This window comes from Tenrec ecaudatus, chromosome 8 (genome assembly GCF_050624435.1).
Source record: "Tenrec ecaudatus isolate mTenEca1 chromosome 8, mTenEca1.hap1, whole genome shotgun sequence".
Classification (NCBI taxonomy): Eukaryota; Metazoa; Chordata; class Mammalia; order Afrosoricida; family Tenrecidae; genus Tenrec; species Tenrec ecaudatus.
In genome coordinates this window covers 83,290,431-83,316,006 of record NC_134537.1, presented here as the reverse complement: position 1 = coordinate 83,316,006, position 25,576 = coordinate 83,290,431, and the positions used below count along the sequence as shown (strand labels likewise).

Sequence of the window (25,576 nt, the reverse complement as noted above, 5' to 3'; positions counted from 1 at the left end):
CCTGTGCCTGGGAGTTCTTAGATAACGAGGCTCAGTGACTTCTCAGACCTCGTACCTAGCTCAGGACTCTGCTGTGTGAGTTGCATTGACTGACAGCTATAATTCAACTCCAGAAGGAAGCAGATCCCAAAGCAAGAACTCTGGCATTGAGGAAGCGCTGTGTTGTGTCTTCACAGGCTCCAAAACTAGGCTTCTCATTAGATGGACTTGGTCACCGATGGCTGCTTGGGACTCATTTCCTTTGGGCATGAAGGCCTCAGACATCAAGTCTCATGCTGTTCTTGGCTCAGGCTACGGTCATTGTCCTCCAAAAAGAATGAGGGCAGCTTCTCACATGCTCCCCATTCTACCAATCCCCACCCGAATCATCAGATCATCCAAGTCCCAGCAGTGCTCCCCATACGCGCTGTGCTCGGAAAAGAACAAATAAGCTGGCAAGCTGGGTAAGTGGCATGTTTTCAGCTTTATTGATTCTTGCTTACAAAAGGTCTCATTTATTTTAGGTCAGGCCTAATTTCCTTTTGTCCCCGAAGAAGAGCTTCGGCATCTCGAAGTCTTCTCCTGCGGTGTATAAACTAGTTAGACTTTCATTTTTCAGGCGTAAACCCTTTTCAATTTTTGTTTTTATTGAGTATGACACAAACAGGACTTGCATTTTCTCAAATAAAAAGACCAAGTGGAAAAGTATGTCAGGGTAACTGGATTATTTCCCAGAATTGACATGGGAATTAATTTTGTTAAATGTGACATCTTTCGCCTTTATCGTTAAAAAAAAAAAAAAAGCAAACCTGGCGACAACATGCTGAGCTCTGCCATAGAGTGCTATGTTGATAGATACATACAGATATTGGCTCTGGGAAATGACGCCTGGGTACCTGCGCGCTCTGTAAACAGTGGTCGCTCGGAAGAAGAGTCTCCGATCGTTAATGACGTTAATGAAAAGCAAGCATACCATAAGCAGACAATGCCCAATAGAACATATCAGTTTGGGGGTCAGCCGGGAACATTGCTCGTCTTGCACCCGGAGGGTCCTGGATCTCCCTTTGGAGCCTGGTGGGTCTGATACCCACCCTGCTGGCACAGGAGCTCATGTGTCCCAGGCCTGACTGGGTGCCTGAGCCCCTCACAGGGGCTCCTCCTGGTGGGAAAAGCAGAAGATACACTGCAGAGGGGTGTGGAGCAGGGACTTGCAGAGAGGCCTCCTGGCTTCTTCTTACACCTGGAGGTGAGAGGGACTCCTCACTTCCTGCCAGCCCGACAGGATCCAATTGAGAGATGTCCTCTCCTGTGCGCCGGGTCACATGCAAAGCAGTCCAGAAAGGGTGATATCGTCACCTCACCCCAGCCGAGTCGTCTGAGTCTCTAACCCTGGTTGCCCAATGACTGAGCACCAACTTCGAGTTCCTTCCAAACCCACCATCCTCCCGCCTGGAGCTCCTCCACTCCCACCCCGCAGGGTTTGGGGAGGAAGGGTTCTGTTGCACATGCTCTGTCACCCGCCTTGTTTTCCAGCGGAGCAAAGATAGACTAAGGCGTAGGCGAGGCAAACGGTCTTGGTGATCCTGAGTCCTAAGACGTGGAGATCCGGTGAATGGGTCAGTGGCGTGCGACCTGGAGTCAGGTCTTGCCAGGCTAACATGCAGTCCACGTGGACAGATAAGTGGGCTTAGCGCCCAAGACACTAGTGAGTACGCCAAGGTGGGTATCGACTGCATGTTTGTTTCTCTCCCCCTCTCCAGATGCTGTTTGAATCCTCCAGGTGACTGGCATTCCCGCCTCCTTCTGTCACTTCCCTCAAGCCCTGCAGATGATCCAGTGCTGCCTCTTCCTGAAGGAGAGATGTGGAAACTTTGGGCTAGTTGAGGTCTGGGAATTACCTGAAGAACGGTCGGTCCATTGCTTGACGAGCCTAGCACATTCTCAGCACGCAAATGCCTGGATTCCAAGGACTGCGCCGTGGTACGGAGAAGGACAGAGAAACCAGCCACCCCCGGGAGCCGGGCACCCAGTGGGCCCAGGTGGGAGGGAGACAGTGGAGTAGGTCTGAGTGCACTTGAGTGCGCATGCCCAAGCGGAGAATGACGACAGGCCACCGTGGTCCTGGGACAAGCAGTATGCCGAGCGGGTGGCTGCACTGGGCAGGCAGAGGCGTGGGCAGAGGCGTGGCCCCCGAGCGATCCCTCCAGCCCAGGAGCGCCGGAAGGTGCTATCCGCAGTGCCAGGACGTTGGGCGGAGCGCCCTTTCAGGGCCTGCTGCATGTCACGCCGGCGTCCTCGGCATGTCCGCAGTTGGTCACCCCCCATTTGGAGAAGATGCAGCGGAAGATGCTGTCCTCCGTGCCCTTGCAGGCGACATCGTCCATCCAGATTCTCCCTGTGCCTGTGGAGACAAGTCAACAGGTGTCTTAGGTGAAGGAGGGGACCAGGCCGAGCTGCTGCTCCTGTGCAGGCTCTGCGGGGCGGGCCCCCTCTCATCTGCAGCTTCCCAAACTGAGAACTCATGTCCTCCCCTCGGCTTCTTGAGGGAAGAAACACAGTAACCCGTGAGCCGGTGGTAGTGGTGACAGTCACGTTCAAGCATGTGTGCGGCATGTTACGCATGGTTAGCTTCCTCCTGGGGGAAGTATTCACTGAAAGAACAACCCAAGCCATGTTATAAGGAGAAAGGTGGAGAAAGGAAGGGTGCTACGCACAGCCTGGAGGTGTGTGAAGTCGCCCAGAGTGCTCCTGCCTCTAGGCCATGCTCCACGAGCTACCCCCGAGCCCTTGAGACACAGGGGATGAACAGCCAGGCACTGTCCAATCAGAGAATGCCAGTCCGTGCCCCAGGTCCCCCAGCCAAGTATGTCAGTATTCATGCTCCCACGAAACTTCTAAGTGGACCGTCCCATTCCAAGAGCCCCAACCAGTGGCGCTTGAGTGCCAAGAGGTCTCGAATTTCCCATTAAGATCAGACATTTATTGAATGATATGTACGAACATCCCTACACTCTAGGTAATTAGGTCAGTTCCCAAAATGCAAGCTCTCTAAGACATTCTACCACCACTTGTCTGTCAGCTTGTCGGACTGGGGTGGCTGGGGTGCTGCTGTATTCCTGGAAGCTTTGCCAAGTCACCAGGGACCACAGGAAGATCAAATGAATAGGCAAATCTGTCTAGAAGTAGAGCCAGAAAAAGCTCCTTAGAAGTGAGCGCGGTGAGACTTCCTCTCACTTACTTTGGGTAAGTGATTACGAGGCGGGCCCCATCCCTGGACCAGGACATCGTGCTTGGTAAAGTAGAGTCAGGGAAAAGATGAGATGGATCAGCACAGTGGCGGGCGGCAACAGTGGGCTCCGGACGTAAGAACAGATGTGATGGTGCAGGGCCAGGCAGTGGTTTGTTCTTTTGGACACAGGGTCAACTGTGAGTCAGAACCGAACCGACTCAAGGCGCCTAGCAATAACAATAACAGGACAATCTACTTGACAGCTTTGCCTACAACAAGCCCTGCTCATCCAGCTCCGAGGGGAGCCAACCTGCTGGCATGAGGGTGCCCTGGCAGAGTGGTACTGGTACTTATTTGGCTCTCCCGGAATCGGATCTGGCCCTGAGAGGCAGGCATTTAGCACTGAGGTTCCCCCCACAGCCCCCCACCAAAAAAAAAGTATAGATCAACTAGCTGAGGCACGGAGAGGGCTTGTTCAGGGTCAGAGGGTCACGCAGAGGGGGTCATAGGATGCTCCGGAAGTTGCGAGGAGCCCCACAGATTCCTGGATCTGTTGGTGATCTGGGATGATGGCTGTGCCCGGGTACTGATGGTGGAACCCAGATAGGAGACTCCAAGGCTCCAAAGGGAAGCACCACATGACACAAATGATGTGTGCCTTCTACATTTGTTTGGCCACTGCTTTCTCTGACAAACAGACAGACAGAGCTGCTGCTGTTGCCATAGGTAGCATTTTATAAAAACACTTCTCAGGAAGAGGAGGGGGTGGTAAACAAACAGAAGGTGCACGTGATGTGCATAAAGTGCCAGGCTACTCACAGTACCAGCAGCCTGAGTATTAGCAGGGGAGGGGGAGGGTTGTCCCAACGTGACTATGCACTGATGCACCGAGGTCTGCCAGGTCCTGGTGTCCAGGAAGAAGCGGGGCCTTGCAGCAGGCCAGACCTGGATTCACATCCCAGCATCAGCCAGTGTGACTGCTACAGCTTTCAAACTGGGAGGAGCAAACCGGGTTGCGTTCTAAACGCACAGGGTGAGTGGGTCTCTCTATCATCTATTATTAGTTCTGTTACCTGGCAACCAAAGCATCAGGACCCATGTCAGAAGCTGGGTAGCAGTATGACTGGATGAATGATGCCCGGAGTAGAGAAGGGTTTGAAAATGAAAAAAGTCCTACAAAAAGTTGGTATGGGTTTAGTAGGACTTTATCCAAGGAGCCCTGGTGGTGCTTTCAGGACTGCTAACCTCTAGGTCGGCAGTTCAAAATCACCAGCTGCTATGCAGGAGAAAGATGAGGTTATCTGTACCCTAGGATTTCTAGCCTTGGAAACCCTCTGTAGGGTTGCTAAGCATCAGAATCGACCTTTGGCTATGGGTGTAGCACCTTACCCTACTCCAGCAAGAAGACGATCTCCTTTCCCAAAGAGCCAGCTGACAAGTCCTCCCAGTCACACGGCGCCATCTGCCAGCAGTCACACATGCTCCCATTTGTGAGGGATGTCGAGAACTAAGTTCTAAAACTGTGAAACTGCCACGCACTCCTGAACTGCACTGGTCATGTCCCTGCACAGCGGAGTTCATGGCAGGGAAACATCTGAACCCTTTCACTGGCCACCTCTACAACTGCGTGAGCTCATCGGTTCAGACATCTTTTACTCTTCGGAGATTTCAACATACGCTGTCCACGGGGGTGCCTTGCAGTGAATTTGGGAGCAGAGAGCTAGGAGGCCGTCTCATGGTCATCTCTGTGGCTGATGTTTGCTCAGCAGAGCCTCTTCCCTGGCTCCGTCACTGGCCGGGATACCCGCTGACTCTTACACAATAAGTTCTTTGAGGCAGAGCAATAATTCACAGATTAAATGTCTCCTGGGAAACACATCAGTTTACAAATTACCCAGGAAAAGGCTGCAGGCCCGAGAGGTCTGTGGGATTAGTCACACCCAAAGCAAATAGAGAAACTTGGCGGAGACTGACAAATGAAGAGCAGACCTGGCGTTACTCGGGCCCAATACGCAGACAGCAAGTCTGAACGCCCAGCGGCAGACGTGGAAGAACGAATGGAACAGGCCAGTTCTTGCTGTGGCTACTTGCCGGCGAGTCGGTTCCGATAAGAGTGACCCCCGTGTACAAGAGAACTCAGTCCTGTCCAGTCTGCATCCTCCTCGTCGTCATTGCTATGTTTGATCCATTGTTGTAGCCACCGCGAGACTAAAGCTCATAGCACAACAACATAAAACATCCCCAAACTCACTGCCCCCGAGTGGATTCTGGCTCACAGCGACTCTATAAGACAGGAGAACTTCCCCTTTCACAGCCTTCCTCACAGAAGAAAGCTGTACGGGAGCAGGCAGACTCATCTTTTTGGGTGAGCTTACACTGCTGACCTTGAGGTTCGCAGCTCAGGGCAGCGCTCACTGCGACCCCAGGGTTCCTACAGCCCAGGCTTCTTATATCAGCAGCACAGACTCTCGGACTGATGGACGCTCCGTGCTTCACACCCGCCGGCTGCTCGTCGGGAGAAAGACCAGGCTCTCTACTCCCATTAAGATTCAGTCTCAGAAACCCACCAGGGCACCCTTCGCGGGCCGCTGTGAGGCCCAGTGGACTTGACGGCAGTGTCTGCGGTGGCAGTAGAGGCGCCGTGGTGGCACAGAGGTGACTCACTGGACTGCGGTTGCTAGGTTAGCAGCTGGAAGACACCAGCTGCTCGTGGGAGAAAGACGGGGCGCTCTACTGCTGCAGTTACAGCGTTAGAAATTCACAGGGGCAGGTCTCCCCTGCCCTTTAAGGTCGCACGGAGGCAGCAGTGTGTGTGGGGGGGCGCAGTTTCGGGACAATCCAGGGGGTCGCTGAAAGACAGCACACTATCTTTGCTGCTCACACTAGGTCCAGGGGGCAGGGCCTTCCCCTATTCTGGGTACCGATCCCCCACTTTCACTCCGGAACTGACAGAGGGTTATTCCAAGTGTGCTCTGAGGACCAGGAGCATCAGCTTGCAGAACGTCAGAGACTTAGCACCCACCCACCCCAAGCCCTGACTCCGAGGCTGCGGTAGCATCGGCGCCCAGGTGGGACGAAGTCTTTGAAGCCTGCTCTGGGTGGCACTGCCGCTGTTCCCTGAGGGAGCTCCGTATCAGCTTAGACGGTGGGGGACCCCAGCTGCTCATTTTATTGAGGGGAAAGCATGAAGCCACAGGCTTCTGGCTTGAGAAAGCAGAGTCGGGACCAGAGCCCAGGGCTTGTGGCGCTCAGAAGACTCGGACTGCACGAGAGCCATCCTTGTTTGGATATTTCACCTTCTCCCTGAAGGCATTCAAGCGTTCACTCTTATTTGACAGGGCACTCTGTGCTCAGCACTCTTTGGAAGGCATCCGTGAATGAAAAATTGTAAAACAACAAAAAGCTCTGCCCCATGGAGCTAGCACGTGAGCTTCCATGGCTATCGAATCACACGGGCCGTAGGACGGAGTCACGGTGAATCCCACAGGCTTGGAGGCGAGAGGCAGAGAGAGTGACAAGACCAATGTCACCTCACGCCCAGTCAGTTCCATACTTGTTCCCTATTTGGCCACTGTACGGATGGAGCCCTGAAGGCGGCACACCACAGACCCAGTCCAGCCCGGCGCCTGTTCGGGAAATAAAGTTTTCCTGACCATCGCCACACACACTGGGTGACAGAGCAGAGGACTGCTTGATGTCGCCGTGGCAGAGTTGCCGACCGGCAACCAAAATTGGCACACAGAGTCTACAATACTTGCTCTCCGGTCCACCTGCTGATCCTTGCACTTAAACATTGCCAAGCAGTTGAATCTTCTCTCAGAAAAACGGGCAAAGAATATGGATAAAAATATAATTAAATGTGAACCCTCCGGTTCCTTCCACCCTTTTCCACCTGGAAGCCGGTCTGCATCTATGCCCGTCCTTACCTGATCTCTCCGAATCACAGAGAAGTTTCTCTGCTGGCCCAGCGCTCATGCTCAGCTGCGCCAAGTCCCACTCTCCACAAAGGTGCCCGTGACCCTTTTCCAGCCTGCACTCGCTCTGTCTTCCCTATTTGCATCACTCCTTCTCCAATGGTCTATGGACCAACTTGAAAATAAAAAGTAACCTCAAGTCCTTCCTACTTGGGTCTCATCTTACTTTGCCAGGAAAACAGGTAAGATGGTTACCCAGCCCTGTCCAGGAAAACTGCTATGTTGCCAGACCACCAGGACGGCAACATCTGAGGCAATGCAGTAAATTACTTGATATGGCTCTTAGCCATCGCCTTGTTACTCCCACCCAAATGACCTTGCTTTCCTGATGGGCTGGGCAAAAAGAAAGGGGGAAGATATGGATTAGATGAAATAAGTTATCTGTGAATGGTTGGTAATGATGCTGGATATAAAACAAGCCACCTCAGAAGCAAAGAGGGAGGGAGGGAGGCTTTCAGTGCCAATGAGAGAAAAGCGTTAGCAGGGAGTGTGTCCCTGTGCGTTGAATCTCCCCAACAGCTGTGACACGGGAGGGAGGCAGAGGAACAGCATCAGTAGAACAGGAGTATGAGACAGAGCAAGTAAATCCGAGTGCTTTAGGGTAGGAGGCAGCTTGGAGAGTAGGGTCCCTCTGGGCACTTGATTAGGGAGCTAGATTTGCTGACTCATAGAGCTGAAGCTGAGTGCCTTTGCGTTGAGGTTTACAGCGGAGTGGCATGCCCTTTGGGCACTCACTGGCAGCCCTAAAAGAGCTTTGAACACTGTCCAAGCAGGGCAGAGGCATAGCTGATGTAGAGGGCCGGAGAGAGGCCTGCCTGTGGGCACGGCAGAAAGGAAACTCTCCCCATTGAACTGACCCCTGAGCATTCTCACCTGAATTGCAACTGTTAACTTCCCCAAAGACCCCAGAGTGATGAGCACTGTCTGGGAGTTCTGTGTGGCCCTGCAATGTGTGATCAGATACAATCCCAGGGCAGACAGTGCTACAGGAAGGACAGCAGGATGGCAAAATAGCAGGAAAGCAATGGAGGGCGGACACAAGTCTGACCTCAGCGTTGGGGCAACAGCTGTGGAGCTGGAGGAAGTCAGATGTGGCCCCACCCCTTTTCCTCTGTGTTCAGGTTAGGTCGGCAGCTCAATTCCATCCCCCTCCCCCCCCCCCCCCCGCACTTATCCATTGTCTATACATCCTAGGCATGGTTCTGGGGTTTGGAGTTGTACAGGGCAAGTCCTCAGGATGAGCACCCACCCATCAAAGATTAGGAACGTGGGGGTGCTGCTTTCAGAAAGTTATGCACAAACATGCGATGGGGCAGAGAGCAGCTATGCTGTCACGGGGCACCAGTGAAGGATGGCAGGAGCCAGAGAGGCTTCTTCAGGAGGGAACCCCTGAAGTGAGCTTTCACACCTGCCCAGGAATGAGCTAGGTGAAGGAGGTGGAATGGCATTGCAGACAGAGGAGCAGACGTGAGAAGATTTGGAAACACGTGTGTTAGAGAACCGGAAGTAAGCCTGTCAGACAGTGAGGCGAAGGGGGAGAGGGGAGGGTGGAAAACTTGGAGCCTTGGGCACTAAACTAAGGGCCCTGAACTTGGTCTTGGAAGCAATGCAAACTCAAGAAGGATGAGGTGGTCATTTTGGAAAGATCCCTTACAGCCACGTGGAGGAAAGGCAGCAGGAGGCCTGGAGAGGTGGAGAGGTAGCAGGAGGGAGCTTAGCAGGCGGTAGAATAGTTGCGCCACATTCACTCTGCCTGATGCTCCACCTGCGTGCGACGTGCAGGAAATGGGTACAACGGTGCCCTGTGATCCAGCTCATTGCTTTGCACTCACCACCTCACTTCACATCGCAAAGGGCCATCTACAGTTGGATGGCTTCCGCCAGAGCCTCAGCCCCTAACCATCGCTCTAGCCTGCTTGGGCACCTAAGGCATGGTGGGGAGAATGGAAAGAAGGGGACAGATTCAAGAGACACCAAGTGGGCACAATCTGCAGGCCTTGGGGACTGACCTCTTAGGGAACAGGGGAGTAGGTGAGCGCATGTAGATGCCCAGGCTTCTGGCTTGGAGGGCTCTGTGTGTGGCGGTGCCGGGCTTGGTTTGCTGGTGGGGCGGAAAAGAAATGTCACAAGTCCCCAGGTTTGTGACGTTATCCAAATCACAAGTGGCTTAAAGGGCAGGGTTTCCTTTTCTTATGGTTCAGGAGGCTAGACGTCTGGATGTGGGCACTGGCTCTGGGGTAAGGAGTGGGTGTGGAAGTGGGTGTGGGGGGCTATCTCTCCATCGTCTCTGGGGGAGGACCAAGGCTTCAGCACCTGCGGCCCTGGCTTTCTTCCACCCCCCCCCTTCCTTCTCCGTGATCTTCAAGCTGTCTCTCCGTTTGCCCTCACCTGTTCTTTTGTTGAATCGGGATCTTTTCTGTGGCTCAGAAGCCATTGGGTTCAGAACACATGCTGGGCTGCTACAGCTGCACCAGCAAAGGGGACCCAATTTCTTACAGGGTTATGACCACAGGGATGTTAGAAGTCTTAGGTGCTAGCTATCGAGTCGGTTTTTGACTCATGGCAACTCAGCATGACGGAGTAGAACTATCCCCTAGGCTTTTCAGGAGCTGGTCAGCACGGCTTTGTTTTTCCCTCCCCCTGGAGCTGCCAACTTTGAGGGCGGCGGCCAAGCACTTGACCATTGAACCACGAGGGGTGAGGATTCTGGCACTTATTTTCGGGGTATACAGTTTAATCCGTACTCTAGATAGTGCTGTTCCTTGACATGAGGGTTTGGGGAGAAGAAACGTGTGCAGCGTTGGCGTGGTCCTCTGAGTGGCCCTCTCTTAGAAGGTCATCGGACATTTAGGTCTGTGGAGGGGAGTCTCTCAAAGCAGGGAGAGCTCAAGAGAAGCTGAGGCTGGAGCCCAGTGGGAAGCTAAGTAGGAACGAGGGGAGGAGTCTGGGCGGGAGAGGGTGCTGAAGGAGAAATATCTTTCAGGAAGGTGGGGTATGAGACCGCGGCCAGGAACCAGAGCACTGAGGGTCATGTGAGGAGTGATGGATCTGAGTGGCTCGCTGGCAGGCCAGGAGGCATGTCCAGAAGGACATGGATTGAAACAGAGGAGGCCGAGAGGCCCAGGGCTGGAGGAGTAATGTATGGCGTGAGGCAGGGCTCAGGTGGGTTGGAGGATGTGGTCTCCAGGTGGGAAGATGGCGTTTCTCTCCAGAGCTCTTGCTGCCAGGCGAAGTAGACATCGCCAATACTGCATCCTCACCCTCACCCCTCCCTGTTTGGAAACCATGCACCTGTCTCATGCCTCCTCTAAAATGAACATGGGGCAGTTGAGGACTAAGCAAACATCCTGTATTCCCAGCCCACATGCTGGCACAGATGGTTATGTTAGCTGCCGTGGAGTGGGGCCCCAACTCCCTGTGACCCCCATGCATGGTGGATGAAACACTGCCTGTTTCTGAGCCACACCCGTGGCGGGTTGCAGATAGACCATTGAGACGCATGGGGTTTCCACTGTCTGATGTGAAAAGTAGATTTCCACACCTTTCTTCCCAGACTCGGAGGTCCCACTGAGACCCCTTCCATTTCACAGCAACATGTAAGCCCCACTGACGGATGGATGCTGGCTAGATGCAGGAAGGACGCCGGCCATGAGCCAAACGAACGCTGGTGAGACCTCTACCGTGCGTGGCATGAAGAGACACTGTCAGAGCCGGTGCCCAGAGCTGTGTGCAGTACAAGAAGCGGGGCATGTGGCTTGGGCTGCTAGCGAGGGCACCAGACAAGCCTGTGCCTTACCCGCCCCTTGTCTTCTGAGAGCCTGCATTTCTTTCTGTGGACTTTGTGAACGGCATCCGTGCTGCCGGCGTCAGGGTTATGCATATGAAGTGGAAACAGCTATTGGATGATGGGGAAGTGACAGCGCAAATCCGACAGATGCGTGGAAGCATGCTAAGTGCCCCGTTGGTCAAGTTTACCGAACGAAGTGGCAATTTTAGGAGTCCCTTGCAAGGGGACCCCTGGCCCAGCACAGTCTGTGGGCATGGGCTGTCTTTGTAACGAACCAGCACTTGGGGTGAATAGTACTTTTTCCCCTCTTCCCCCAAAGGGTTTTGCTTTCACTCGCTGGAAAGAAGTCCTCGTCGGAGCCCCAAACACAAAAGAAGAGAAAAGGGGCATGTTGCACGTGTGCCCTTCCTGTCAGAAACAGCAGCGTCTGTTTTCCGCGAGAAAAATGGGCTACCATTGAGCCCCAAACTTTGTATGGGAGAACAGAGTTCTCCCGGTGGGCTGCCCCGGAAGGGCTGGGGACCCCTTTGAACTCCCCACTGGCAATGCACTGGCTTTTCTGTTGAGAGGCCAGGATGTGCTGAATCGCCAGGTGCTGTCTGCCAGCTATCTCAGTAGATTTCACAAGTATTCCCTCAATCCATGCACCAGAGGGGGGAGATCCAAGCCCAACAGTGCATTGTGGAGACAGGGAGAGAGGTGGAAGGACCCTCAGGCAGCTCTCTACCACACCCAGCTCCATACCTGTCTGGGAGCCTCAGCATCCGTTACACAGTTGCACAAAGCCGCTGGCACAGCAAGCTGGGTGGCTGTGCCAGGCAGTCCACAACCTCAGGCAGACACCAGGCAGACTAGCCTAGCTCCATTTTGCACCACCAAATGGGCCAGCTGCTGCTCCAGAGGTCACAGAGGGAGAACTTGGCAATGGAGGTCAGTCCACACCCCTTCCCACAGGCCTTGGTCCTCTAGACAGGTGAGCCACAGCTGCAGCTTCAGTCTGGGAGGAAGCAGGCTGGACAGCACACACAGAGAGCCAGCCAACCCCTTCAAGTTACAGATGAGGAAACGTGGAGAAGGCCCAGTGTGGAGAAGGAGCATGCCCAAAACCACAGGGCCATAGGCAGCACAGAGCTGCCTGGGGGGCGGGGGGAGTACTCAGGGGGTGTCCACAGGCCCTGACTCTAGCCTAGGGGTCACTAAAGTCTGGTTCAAGGGCCCTAGGCGGCTCCTTCAGTAGGTCCATGTGGCTCTGAAGTGAAAATTGAAATGAAAAATAAAACAATCCCAGTTTCATTTCTAAAATGTTAAAGGCTATGATTCAGATCCTGGGGATTGCATGTGTTTGTAAAACTATACTTCTGGCTCTCGGATAATTTGTAAATTCTGGTGAGGGACAAGATTTGGCTCTTCCGTCTCTAAAGTTCACTGAGCCTGCTCTAGGTGTGCGCGCCAGCTTGGGCTTCTCCTCAGAGTGCGCCTGGTTGAGGAGGCGGGTGGCATGGTGGTGTTCACCCCCTGCCGCTGGATGTCCAAGGAGTGCTCCCTGCGGCTGTGTCATGCTGAGCTGCTAACGGACAGATGAGAAGTCTGAACCCACCAGAAGCACCTTGGCGGAACCAGGCGTGATGAGAAACCCCATGGGCACAGTGTTCCACATGGGCGTGGGGAGGAGCCAGACCCCACAGCAATGTGTTTGGCTGGCAGGTACAGGTGCTTGCGCAGTTTGGTGGCGGTGGTGGGAGGCACGCCAGCAGGCAGAGGGTAGACTGATGCGGTGAAAGGAGCCATCGTCCCATCAACAGGAAGGGAGCGGACGGGTCGGAGCAGCAGCCAGCCCAGGCAGAGTTTGTGCCCCAGGAAGGCGGGTGTGTCCAAGCACATTGAAAGGAAAGCTGCCCACATGGTGAACCCACATGGGAGAGCAAGAGGCAAGAAGGGGGTGGGGTAGTGTTTCTCTGAAGCAGGAAAGACTCAGAGCGAGGCGGGCACAGCCCAGCGGAGTGGCCAGGAGCGGGCACCCTGAGCAGGGACTCTGAAAGCTGGCTACTGTTTTGCTAGTCATGTGAACCGGGAACGGTGAGGCAAGATTTCTGAGCCTCTGCTTCCTCGTTTGGAAAAGGGAGATAATATCTGGATCTACTTCACGGCTCTGTAGGGGTTAAGTGAGCTACCCCTGCCCTGTGTTTGGAGGGCAGCCTGGCGCAAAGTGACAAACGCTAAGTCATGACAAAGAGTGACAGAGGGTAGCGGATGCTAAAGACAGATGGATCTGCAGAGTCGTCAGGCCGGGGAGGGCTTAGGCACATTCTGGGAGACACAAGAAGCAGAACTAGGACTGTCGATGTGGGACAAAGGAAGGAGACAAGATGACAACTCAGGGAAGGGATGCATATGAGTCAACAGAACTTTCTGAAAGCCGGGGGGCTCGCCCGGGTGGCAAGAAGTTTTCAGGCAAAGGCCAGGGGCCACTTGGCAGAGTTGTTGGCTTGCTGCCCAGGCCAGTCCGGCTCTGGAGAAGGAGAGCAGGCTCGCTGGCCACGGCGGTCCCCCTCCAGCCCTGAGATTCGCAGCGGAGAAGGGCCTTTTCCTAACGAGTGCCTTACCTTGCCCGAAGCGAGCAGTCCTGTACACCTCCTCCGAGTCTCGGAAGCCCAGCATGCGGCACACCACGTCCCCGTCCTTCTTGTCCCAGCCGTCGTCGCACACGGTGCCCCAGCGCCGGTCATGGTACACCTCCACGCGGCCCTCGTGTGGGCCTGAGCCGTTCACCAGCCGGATGGCCACAGCCTCTACGCCTCCTGCTGGGGGCAGCCCACATCATTACAGAGCTCCAGAAACCCCGGCGCCCCTCCTGGACAGAGTCTCCAGCCACCTTCCCTCCCTGGGGCAGTGAGTGGCAAGCGAGGGCTGGGGCCTGGCCAACAGGGCTGTGGCTTGTCATCGGGTTCTTTGTTAGCCTGGCTTTGGCCACCCTTTGAGACCTGGTTACTAGTTACCATGACTTCCAGGTTGGAAGAGGAGAGGGACCCTAGGGATGGCCAAGGCTTTGGGGGCGGGATGGCCTGGCTTAGCAGCTCAGTAGGTGGTAAGAATCCTCAGGCCCCCTTTAGGTCCCAGGCCTCCTTGTCTACTTCCCCCCAGGGCTGTGGGCGCCGAAGTGCCTGGTGCCAGGCTGACGCGACATGCGCTCCAGCTCTGCCACTTACTGGGACAGGAGGCCACCGACTGTAAGCCACGTGACTATGCTGGGTCCCCCCCCCACCGTGAGTTTTGATGCCCCCCTGCTCTCAGAGACATTGCCGTGCCGGTTCCAGAACGGAGGCCATGGGGTCATATGTGACAAGGGCGTGGGCCGGCGTCTGCACAGCAGGCAGGTCTAAGAGTTGCTCTTCTATGACCTTAAGGAAGTGCCTTAGTCTCTCTTCCTCCCTTCTTCCTCTGTCACATGGGTGGGGGCCAGGCCTACCTTACAGGTCTATAGTGCGGGCTAAATGAAATTATTTACAGGAGGCTCCTAGCGTGGTTCCTGACACACGGCACACACCGCTTTCCCCCTGCTCTTTAATGGCTGAAACCCCGGGGAGTTCATCTGCAAAATGAGTGTTTAACACAGAGTCTGGTGTAGGAAATAAATGACAAATGTTTTCTGAGTTGACGAAAGAATGAAGATTCATCCCGTCCCACCCCACTCCAAAGGATTAAACAGTCATTTATTGAGTAATAGCATATTTAGATTTTAAGGGTTTTTTCCCTCTTCATTATTTCACACACACACATATGTAAAACCTTAGTTGGTGTTTACGTTTTAGATCGCTAACTTTGTAGTCCTTAGTCTAACAACAACAAAAAAATGTTCGCTGCCATCTAGTTGATGTCAACTCATAGGAACCCCATAGAACAGTGTGATTTTCCCAAACTTTAACTCTTTACAGGAGTAGCAAACCCTGTCTTTCTTCTGAGGAGTGGCTGGTGGTTTTGAACTGCTGACCTTGCAGTTGGCACCATAGCACTACGCCACTAGCACTCTTCCATAGTCTAAACTACCAGTCAAACCCATCGACTTATTCCTCCCTTGCTCCTTAATTTCCCTTTCCCTTCCTGTAGAACACCATCTTCTACCTCACCCGAGCCAACACTCATCATCCAGATGAAGATTCAGTTTGGGATTAAATTGCATTGTGTAGCTTCTCCAAGGGGGATTGCTTTGCAGACTAGGAGGACCCTGGAGCAGCCAAAGCAAGCTTGACATCACCTTAAAGCCAGCCTTTGGCTGAGTCACAGTCTCAGGGTTAGTCGTCCGGTTATTGCCGGAGCGGGGACCAGAGCAGGGTCTCCAGATGTGTCTTCTAACGTCCTTTTATCCCTTTGCCTGCATCCCACTCCTGGGGCACTTTTCCTGCCTCAGATCCCTGAGTTTCTTCACTTGGTAACATAGTAGTGTGGTCCAAACCCAAATCAACCCATGGTCAAGGAGTCAATCCCAGTGCATGGCAACCCTGTAGGACAGAGGAGAATTGCTCCATCCTGTGCCCGAGACAGGAAATCTTTACAGAAGCAGACTGCCTTTTCCTTCCCCAACAGAGCGATTGGTGGGTAAGAACTGCCTACTCTTCAACGAGCAGTCCAGTGCTTATCCTACCGGGTCCCTTGAACTCCTTTATAGGCGTTAGTGCGTCTTAATCAGGACATACATCAAACTCGTTGGGGAGGCTTGTGAAAAGGCAGATACCCAGGCCAACTCAGGCCTACTGAATTAGAACCTTGGGGCAAGAGCTAGGGATCTCCACTTCTCCTTTTAAAACCTTTGTATGGTGAATTAGGTGAAGGCTCTGCCGAGCAGATCATCGGTTTTACGTTCAACAATTCGGACACAATTTGTTTCAGTTCATCCATTACAACTCCCTCACTGCACCATCATACATCCCGCTTCCTCCCTTGTTTCCTGTCTCCATCCCTCCTCCTTTCCTAATCTGATGAACTTTGTCCTGGGGTAAATGCTGCCCTTTTGATCTGAAATGGTCGACTAGTCTATCACAGGAGGCTTCTGTTCCAGATCTCCAGGGTGACTGAGAGCCATGGTCTCATCAGGGGTGTTACCCATCTCATTTATAACTTTGAGTTTGGGTCTACATTTCTTTCCCACACACTCTCCAGTGCCTTCTAAATGTGATCCTACCCCGAGCAGTTGGCGGTGGGAGCCAGGCACCACCTAGTCTTTCTGGTCTCAGGGCTTTGGAGACTGAGTTTTGTGTGGTTCGTTTGACTATTAGACTAATGGAGTCTTTTGACCTTCCTCACGCTTCTTTCCTCCAGACAGGGGGAGATGGGGGCTTGGATGGCTGCCCACGAGCTGTTAAGACCCTCATTCAAGCCGATGTAGAACACTTTGTGAACTTCTTGTTGACAAACAGACCTTGGTGTCGCTTGAGACTCTGTCCTCGAGGCATCTGGACTTTGAGCCAGTGCCTCAATCTATCTGCAGAGTGACATTTGGAATGACGAGATCAGATGATCTAGAGCAGTGGTTTTCAGCCTTCTGAATGGGGTCTACCACTGTGCCTGGCCCACTGAGATGCCCAGTAAATCCATGCAAAAATCATGCAGGTGTGAATGAACCAGCTAACTGATTAAATAGGCAGGACCATTAAATGAGCAGGTCCGACCTGGCAGAAATAGGCTGCTGGAGCCCAGGGCTTTTGGGGAAGCCCGGGTGGAGGATCAGGCATGAAGGCACCCTACTGCTTCAACATCCTCTTTCTTCGATTACAGCCCTCTGGTCCGGTCACCCCCTCACGGTAAGGCACCTTGGGTGGGATGGTCCTGCATTCTGGACACGGAGGGCACTGGTACAATGATCCTACGTTCCAAAGCAGAAAACAGGAATGTGGTCTGTCCTATGAGTATGGCGGGTATCCGAGGAAGTCTGGAAAATGCCATTTAGATGCTAACATAATGGAATTGCCAAGACACTTCAATGTGAAAAGAAGTAACAAAAAGAGTATTTGGAAAGAGGACAAAAAAAAAATAAAGGAAGGCAGGAAAAGAAAGAAACATGTGTCAGTTGTCATGACAGAATGGACAGCACCAATTTAGAGAACGTTTTGTGGTCCATGCCCCATGCTCCCTGCAGCAAGAGCAAATGTCTCTGGTCATGGGACCCAGTACCCTCTCTTTAAAAAAAAACAAACTCACTGCCATTGAGTCAATGCTGACCCATAGTGACCCTTGTGGGTTCCTGAGACTGTCACTGTTTACAGAGTAGAAAGCCCCGTCTTTCTCCTGCAGAGCAGCTGCTGGTTTCAAACTGCCGACCACGTGGCTTGCAGACCAATGTGTAACTACTACACCACCGGGGCTCCTCCTTCTCCTTACTGGGGCCATATTGGTTTGAGGGGCTGAAATAAGGCAACGTGCCCATAATAGAGAGAAAATAACAAAACAATCAGAGAACACTTTGGTGGGGTTTAGAGAAGGCATCACCCTACCCAGAACCCAGGTACCCCGCCCCCTAATCAGGAGAAGCCACGGGAGAGGTTGAACAGGGCCAGCTCTCTCCAAACTATCAGAGGATTCTGGAAGCAGCATCCCTTCCAAGGATGCACCCAGACTCCATGGCATGGTTCAGCCTGTCTCCGTGTCCTACTGGGGCACCACGCTGTGGGTTTTGCATCTTTCCCCCCTTGGTCAAGGTCTGAGATCTGCTTTGACACCGCTGTTGGGGAACCACAGACTGGGGAGCCTTTTATGATGTGGCCAGTCTAGGGCTCTGAGAGCCCAGGGGATTTCCCTGGCCTTCTTTGCCCCTCCACCTTGAGTTACTGGGGAGGTAGGCAGGCCCCTTTCCCAGGCTTGTGTGACGGCACCACCTCCTGCAATGAACTTGGCTCATCACCAAGCACACTCCTACACTGACACTTGTACTCGTCTGAGGCGGATGTCATTACTTGTTATGAAACTTGGGTTTCTGTGGGCAAAGTGGTCACATGGTTTTTTCCCATAAGTTCCTGCCCCAGGGCAAAGCTTTCCCATCAACTAACCAACCACCACTGGGAAACACCATCACCACACAGCTGTGTCAGCCCCCACATCATCAGACATGGTGCCTGAGAGGCAGCCTGGTCTCTGACCCGCCAGGACGAGAGCTGGGTGCCTGGACTGGACTGGGGGACCAGGCAGTGCCATGCACCCCTCTTTAAACGTGATCCTAGAAAACCAACCAAGCCCACTGCCATTGAATCCATTCTGACTCACACGAACCCCAATCAGGGCTTCCGAGACGACATTTTGTATGGGAGTAGTCGGCCTCATCTTTCTTTTGCTAAGCTGGTAGTATGTTTGAACCACCAATCTTGTAGTTCGCAGACCAACGCCTAAATGGAAGGCAGGTTATTACCCAGCAGTGCTAGGTCAGTATCGAGAGGAGAACAAAGGGAAGATGGGCACATGATGGGCAGCAGAACCTCCGGCTTTCACAGTCGTACCAACTCCCCTCGATAATGGCCCCTGCTTCAGTGGACAGGCCCCCAGTCTCTTCTGTGCGGCCCAACCCAGTGAGCCCTGCAGAGGCCTTCCAGAGCAAAGGGAGAATCAGAAACCTTAACCCAACTCTGCACCAGATGGTTGCCCATGTGCATTGCTGATGTTGTTTCATACAAGAAGCCAGTGGTGTGAAGAAAATATCACGCTGCTTGGTATCCTGAGGTCCCTACCCACAGAAAGGACTTGACCTGTCCATTTGCTTATAGGTAACAAGTGGAGAAAACAGTCTAGACCCCAAGATCTGAGTCCACCCAGTGCGGTCCAGGACCAGAACTGTCAGCATTCCATCCCTTGGCTCACTGCCATCGAGTCAATTCTGACCCATTGTGGCCCTATAGACAGGGCAGAACTGCCCCTGTGGGTTTCTGAGACTGTATCTCTTTATGAGAGTAGAGCGCCTCATTTTTCTACTATGGGGAGGCTGGTCAAACAATTGAACTTACAGTTACCCAGTCCAAGACGCAACCACTTCAGCCCCAGGATTCCTCTTGCCTTGGCTGGGAGCCACAAACGTGAGACGCTAAGTAGCTCCCTCACCGAAGTATGCAGGGAATGTGGAAGTTATTTCTTTGTTGTTTTGACTTGGCAATCAGAAACAACAACACTGCAATGAGAAAGTCTGGCTGGGTGTCTTGTCTCCCCGCAGTGTACTTTGCCTCCGCAGAACTTTTTCTCGCTCTCCTCTGGCTGCGATACCCAGAGGTAGCAGGGCCACAAGGAAAGCTCTCCCCTTTCTATATGCTAAACCAGAAAGAGAAGTCATCACAAGCAAAGCCCAGCCCAGAAGCCTCACTGCTCGGACAACTAACGATGTCCAAGGGTGAACCAAGGGGTGGCAGGAGCAGCCTGTGTCTGGGTACCACTTGGCAGGGGTACCACGGAGCAGTTTCTGTTAACCATTCAGTTTCCATCCCCAGCTGTGAGGTCAGTCAGCAAGTCAAAACTAATACTTTCATATTTGAGAACCTTCATGGGTCAAAGTGTTGTGTGATCTTGCCCTGCGATTGTAAAAGAGCAGAAACGGAAAACCAAACAAAACAAGAACCCAAGACAGCACAGCCTAGCCCATTGTGCACCATGGAAGCCGGGAAAATGCAGCCGGACTATCCCTGCAGTCCACAATGTGTTGGGTCAAAGATTCATGTGTCGTGAGATGATATTATGTAAAGTCACCTAAAGGATGGGTGTCAGATGTTTGGACAGATGTTTGGACACATGGTTGACATTAAAAAACAGAAAGGTGTTCTCTCACAGTTCAGGGGGCTAGAAGTCTGAATGAAGTCGTGACTTTAGGGTGAGGTCCCTTTCGGTCTGTTTCCGCTTTTAGTAACCACCAATCCTTGAAGTCCTCGGGTTTGTAGACCCATGTGCTTCTCCTGCCTTGAGGCAGGCTCTATCTTCCTCTGCTGTTGTTAAGTGCATCACATTGGTCCGTAACTCACGGGCGTCCCATTGACCATGGGATTGGGCTCTCGTGACCTACAGGGCTGGTACTGACTGGTTTGGGCACACTCATCAGGCCTCTCTTCCCAGTCTCGTGTAGCCTGGAAGCTCGGTTGCAGCTTGTTTGACATCATAGCTGAACATTGCTGTAATCTTCTCTGCTTGTGTATGCTTATGCTGCTCTTTGTAAAACCCAGCGGGATTACATTTAGGACACGCCCTACACTGATATGGAAGCATTAACTTAACAAAGAGAACCCTATTCCAAACAGGATCACACCCACAGGTTTAGGAGCCAAATACATATTTGGGGGACACAGTTCAAGCCCATATTGGCCATTCCTGGCTGAGCAACCTTCTGGTCTCATTTTCCTGGAGCATCAGTGGTTCTAATGTCTGCTTGCAGCTGGCTGCCCTGTTCCAGTCAGAGACCACAGACACAGAGACTGACTGAGGTGACCAGGCACTCTGGGGACAAACCATAGGGCCCTCATCTATCTGCATCAGGATTAAACAAAAAACCCACACCCAACTCACGGCCATCAACTTATAGCAAATCTATAGGGCAAGGCGGAACTACCCCTGTGGGTTTCTGAGGCTGTAATTTTTTATTCGAGTAGAAAGCCTTGTTTTTCTCCTGAGGAGAGGCTGGTGGTTTCAAACTGCTGACCTTGTGGTTAGCAGCCCAGCTAGGTAACCACCATGCCACCAGGGCTTCCAGGAGAGGCCAGATCCTGACAGATTGGCCTGGCCCTCAATGAAGACGATGGGGCTGAGGCACAGATGGGGTCAGGTTATGGAGCAGAGGAATGATGTGTTGCATTTTCTGAGGCTGTCTTTAGCTTCCTTGCAGGCTCCAGCTACCCCACTATTTAGTGCCTGGAGCTACTTTGAGACAATAGTCACCGAGTGTTGGGCTTTTCCAACCATCACAAGAGATGAAAAAGCTCAGAATTTGCCAGCTGACAGCAACTTGAACACACAGTCCAAACTTTTCGTGGGACACTTGACGAAACAGCGGCCCAGAGAACTGGCATGTCTTGCCCAAGGTCTTCCCACAGTCGGTAGCAAAAGAGTGGGGACCTGAACTTGAGACTTATCCCTAGGACTGACTCTCGCTCTATAATGTACTTTCCCTCCCTGAGTCCATTCTTCTTGAGATCTCTGAGCAGTGTCCACAAATGCTACTTTACAACATTGAGGCAAGATGCCCAGGGATGGAGCAATTACATCCAAACCAATTACTTGAACCCTGGAATACGTCTACCGCAAATCAGAGAAGGTGTTGTGCTTCTCCTGAGTCACATGGGAGGGGTGAGATGGCAGAGGATGCTCTTGTGGGGTATGTCCATGGTGATTTTATGCTTAGAAAAGCAACGTGCTGGTGTTAGCAGGCAAGGGAGGAGTAAGCCAGCTTCATCTGCTGAAGAGACTTAGTATTCATTGACACCCGGGGTGATCCTACATTCTGTGCATCTGGGGCGGTGGTTACACACTGGGCTGCTAATGGCAAGGTCAGCAGTTTGAAGCCACCAGGTGCTTCTCAGGAGAAAGATGAAGCTTCCTATTCCTGTAAAGAGTTACAGTCTAGGAAAGTCACAGGGGCAGTTCTACCCTTTCCTATAGGGTTGCTATGAGTCAAAATCTATTTGACGACAGGGAGTTTGGTTTCTATATTTGGGGCACTGAAGATGCATTACCTTTTGTTTGTCTGTCTGTCTATCTAAATGTGTGGACTTCTTTAGATAATTATTCACGTATTTACCCCTCTGGATGTACTTATTGAGTCCCACTGTGTTCTAGCATGCATAGTATACAAGGACAAAAGAAATGTGGGCCTAGTCCAAACCTCTCATTTGTCGAAGAGGAAACTGTGCTTCAGAGTGAGGAAGTACCCAGCGGTTACTGGGATGCCAGATCCTGCTTCTTGAGACCACTCTTGCTACCAGCATGTCCACAGACAGGACAATCTAAGCCATCACACAGAGACCAGTTGGTTCGAGGTTAAACTAATTTTAAGGTTTGAGGATGTCAGTAGGCTGGCACTGTCCAAATCAGAGAGTTTGCCAGGAGAATGCAAGCAGTATTCTCAGTCGGCGAGGGATAGAAGTACAGATTCTATTTTCCCTACAAAACTCCCTGCTCCTTGGGCAGAGAGATCCTATCTTATTTGTGTACAGTCCTTTAGTACCTACTATCATGGCTGGCAGACTGAATGTGCTAAGTGTTGGATAAATCGATGGAATGGAGAGTAGGGGGGTAGATGGATGCTCAGCTTTGTGCATGGGTTCTGTTGGAATCCTCATTCCAGTTCCTCACCATTCCCGAACCTCTTTGGTTCTGCTCTTAGCCCTTGGTGCCGGGCTGCTCAGAAGCAGCACTGCGTTCACCCATTTATCTCGCCAGTTCAGGGTGGGAGGAAAGGGATGGCGTGGTCCTCACTGTGCACACGTGACTGGAGCCCTGACCCTGGGGTGTAGCCAGCTGTGGCGTGATTCTATGGATCCCTCGGCACTCCTATTGTGGAGTGAACTGTGTCCTCCCAAAATAGTGTGCTGACGTCCTAGCCAGTACCTGTGAAGGTGACACTGTTTGGAAAGAGGGTCTTTGAAGATGCTATCAGGTAGGTTGACATGAAGTCAACGAGCGTTGGGTGGGTTGTAATCCTGTAGGACTCCCACTCAAACCAAATGCACTGCCATTGAGTTGATTCCAACTCACAGGAACCCTGTAGGACAGAGTAGAACCAACCCTGTGGGCTTGTAACACTATAAATCTCTACAGGAGTAGAAAGCCTCATCTTTCTCCCAAGTGGTTTGGAACTATTAACTCATTGAACTTGTAACTGCCACCAGGGGTGGACCACTAGTGTCCTTCCGAAACAGGGATGTCAGACACGGAGACTGAGGGAAGGCAGTCGTGGGAAGGTGGCAGACATGGAGCTCCCAGAAGCTAGGAGAGAAGCCTGGACGGGTTTCTCTCTCAGCACTCCTAGAAGAAATCAACACGGCTGATATCCTGCTTTGAACTTTTGGTTTCCAGAGCTGTGAGATGGTACATATTTGTCATTTAAGCCACCCAATTTGTGGGACCTTATTGCCCATTACAGGAGCCCTGGTTACATAGTGGTTACGTCATCAGGCTGCTAACCACACGGTCAGCATTTCAAAACCACCAGCCGCTCCCTGGGTGAAGTATGAGGCCTTCCACACCTGGAAGGAGTTACAGTCTCAGAAACCCACAGGGGCAGCTCTGCTCTGTCCTCTAGGGCCTCTGGGAGTTGGAATCAACTCAATGGCAGGAAGTTTTTGTTGTTGCTTCCCCTTGTTGTTTGATTTTTAAACAATTTAAAAACTAGCCATGGAAACAGAGAGGTATATAAGCCTGTCTCCTCTGCGGTCATTCTAAGTCCCCGCTGCTAAGAACCAGAGGAGTGGATGAGAGGCAGCGTTCAGGACAGTGAAGAGGGTGGTGAGTCAAGAGCAAAGAGGCTGTCGGGGCCAGTCAAGGCACGCTGGTAAGATTTTAAAGAAATCTCTTGGAGGCAAGAAGACACCCTCTGCTCCCTGTTCTTCACCTGTTACTCTCACTGCGCAGCATCTTTGAAGGAAGGGCGTCATCAAGAGTGGTGTCAGAGACGCTGTCAGAGGGCGGACCCTGCTCACGGCATGTGGGCATGTCCTTCCTGGGGATGAATTCAGCACTGCATGGCCTGGCTCAAAGGGTCGGTACAAGCATATCCTCCCAGAAATCGGAGCTGGAAGACTGTGAGAAAGCTGACTAGACGCAGAGACTGAGAGGCAGGGACGGTCGAATTAAGCTGTCCGTGAATCAGAAAGGGCACGATGGCGGTGAGTTTGGGTTACTGAAGAGGCCCCAGGGCCAAGAGGTATGCTTCTTCTACGGTGGCCCGAGATCTGCTTGGGTTCTGAAGGACCATTGGCTCCAGGCCCTCTTGGATGATGGCTGCTGTTTTCCAAAGGGAAACCAGGTGCCCCAACTACCAGCCCCCATTACTGAAAATGACTGGCTTTGGTCCTGGCTACCAAAACAGCTCAAAGGAAGCGCCTCAGAACCACACTCAGGGAAGGGCTGGTTAGCTCGTGGCTCCTTGCGACCTGGGTGGATTTGGAAATTTCAATGGAGAAAAACACAGTCATAGTCATACCTGCGGGAAGACACCCCAGGCAACTAGAAAGAGGCTGGGCCTGGACTCACTCAAAGGTTTCAAGTTCCAGCTCCGTCCGTTGCCAGTGCCACCTGCAGTCTGTTTCCCCACAGATCTCTCTCCCTGCAGACCCTTCTCCAAATGGGTATAATGGTGGTGGCGGAGAGCAACAACACATGCAAGCACAGAGATGCGCCGTCACTGTACGCTCCCACTTCTGGCTGGCCAACACTTTGCCCAGGAATGTGCCAGAGCCTCAGAGGAGCCGTCTCTGCTTTGCAGAGGATGGCCGGAATGCCAGTGGTCCAAGCTGGGGAGCTTGCCTTCAAAAACCTCTTTTCTGAGGAATCCTGATGCAGGAGGAGCCAGAGTGAGGGGAGGGCTCATTCTTCGCATTGAATTAATCTCCTCTGACTTCCTCTGCTCTCCCCTGGGCTCAGCTCCTGGCTCCTTAGCATATTAGGGGAGGAGGGACAAGGGTATAGGGCAGAAGACCGGCTCCTGCTGTCAGCAACTTTCTGCGAACGAATGCAAGCTGGATGTCATTTGTTAAGCAAGGCAGCTCTGGAATGATCCAAGAATGCTGCACCGGGGCCCAGGCCACTCTCGGACTCTTAGGACAGGCCTTACAAATCTTGTAATACGAAGAGGTGTTCCTCGCAAATGTTTCTTTGTTCTCTCTGCCTCATGAAGAGAGTCCAGGAAAGTAGTGGAAAAGCAAGGACCCAGACGGAGCAGCCTGGGTCCTACTCCGGGCCCCCCTTAGCCCCCCCAAAAGACTAATAGGGGTCCAGGAAGTTGACCTTGAAACCCTTTCCTCCCTTCCTTCCTTCCAACACAGGAATCCTCTCCTCTTCCTACCTCCCTGGGCAACTGCTCACTCAGCTTGTGGGAAGGGAAAGGAGGGGAACCGGACAGCACCTCCCAGGATCCCCCTTCCAGGGCTTCAACGCCAGCACCTGGCTGTGTTCACCAGGCATTGGCATCTCCTGGATGGCACTAACACGGCCACCCTTGTTCTACTCCGTGTGTCCCCGAGGGCGCCATACGAATGTCTGACTTGTTCTCCAGCATCCAGCGTAAGCACCAAGAGTGGCTTCACTACATCGCTGCTAAACACCAGTGGGCCTGAGAGGGCTGCTTAGGGGCTGGTAGCTGCCACCTCTCAGCTTGGTTTCCAGGATCAGGGGCGCCTGAGATCTCCCTACTGCCAGCAGGGTTCCTCTAAACCTGGCTTAGAGATGCTCTGAAAGTGGACCACAGCAAAGCCATGCTCTGGACTCTCCCCGGGAGCAACTGCAGAGAGAAGAGCAACGGCCAGGGGACCCACAGACAGTGAGGCCCACCAGATGTCAGGCCCTGCCCAAGTGGCTAAGCGTGTGCGTGCCTCATGAGTACTGCACGCCACCTCCACCTTCCCTTCTCACCGCGCCCATCACCGCGGAGAGATGCGCCTC

General features: G+C 52.8%; 1 protein-coding gene across 2 annotated transcripts in view; it reads right to left on the bottom strand.

Moving 5' to 3' along the window:
• Positions 1 to 444: 444 nt before the first annotated feature.
• The window catches only part of SCARA5 (scavenger receptor class A member 5), a 149,171-nt gene continuing 124,039 nt past the window's right edge, over positions 445 to 25,576 (bottom strand). The window contains exons 8-9 of one of the 2 annotated variants that reach the window (XM_075556469.1): positions 13,573 to 13,770; positions 445 to 2,380 (exon numbers count right to left, since the gene is read on the bottom strand). In XM_075556469.1, coding sequence (XP_075412584.1) covers positions 2,244 to 2,380; positions 13,573 to 13,770 — 335 coding nt within the window. In that variant the 3' untranslated portion in view covers positions 445 to 2,243. The remainder of the gene's footprint in view (positions 2,381 to 13,572; positions 13,771 to 25,576) is intronic. The other variant, XM_075556470.1, reaches the window with a different exon arrangement.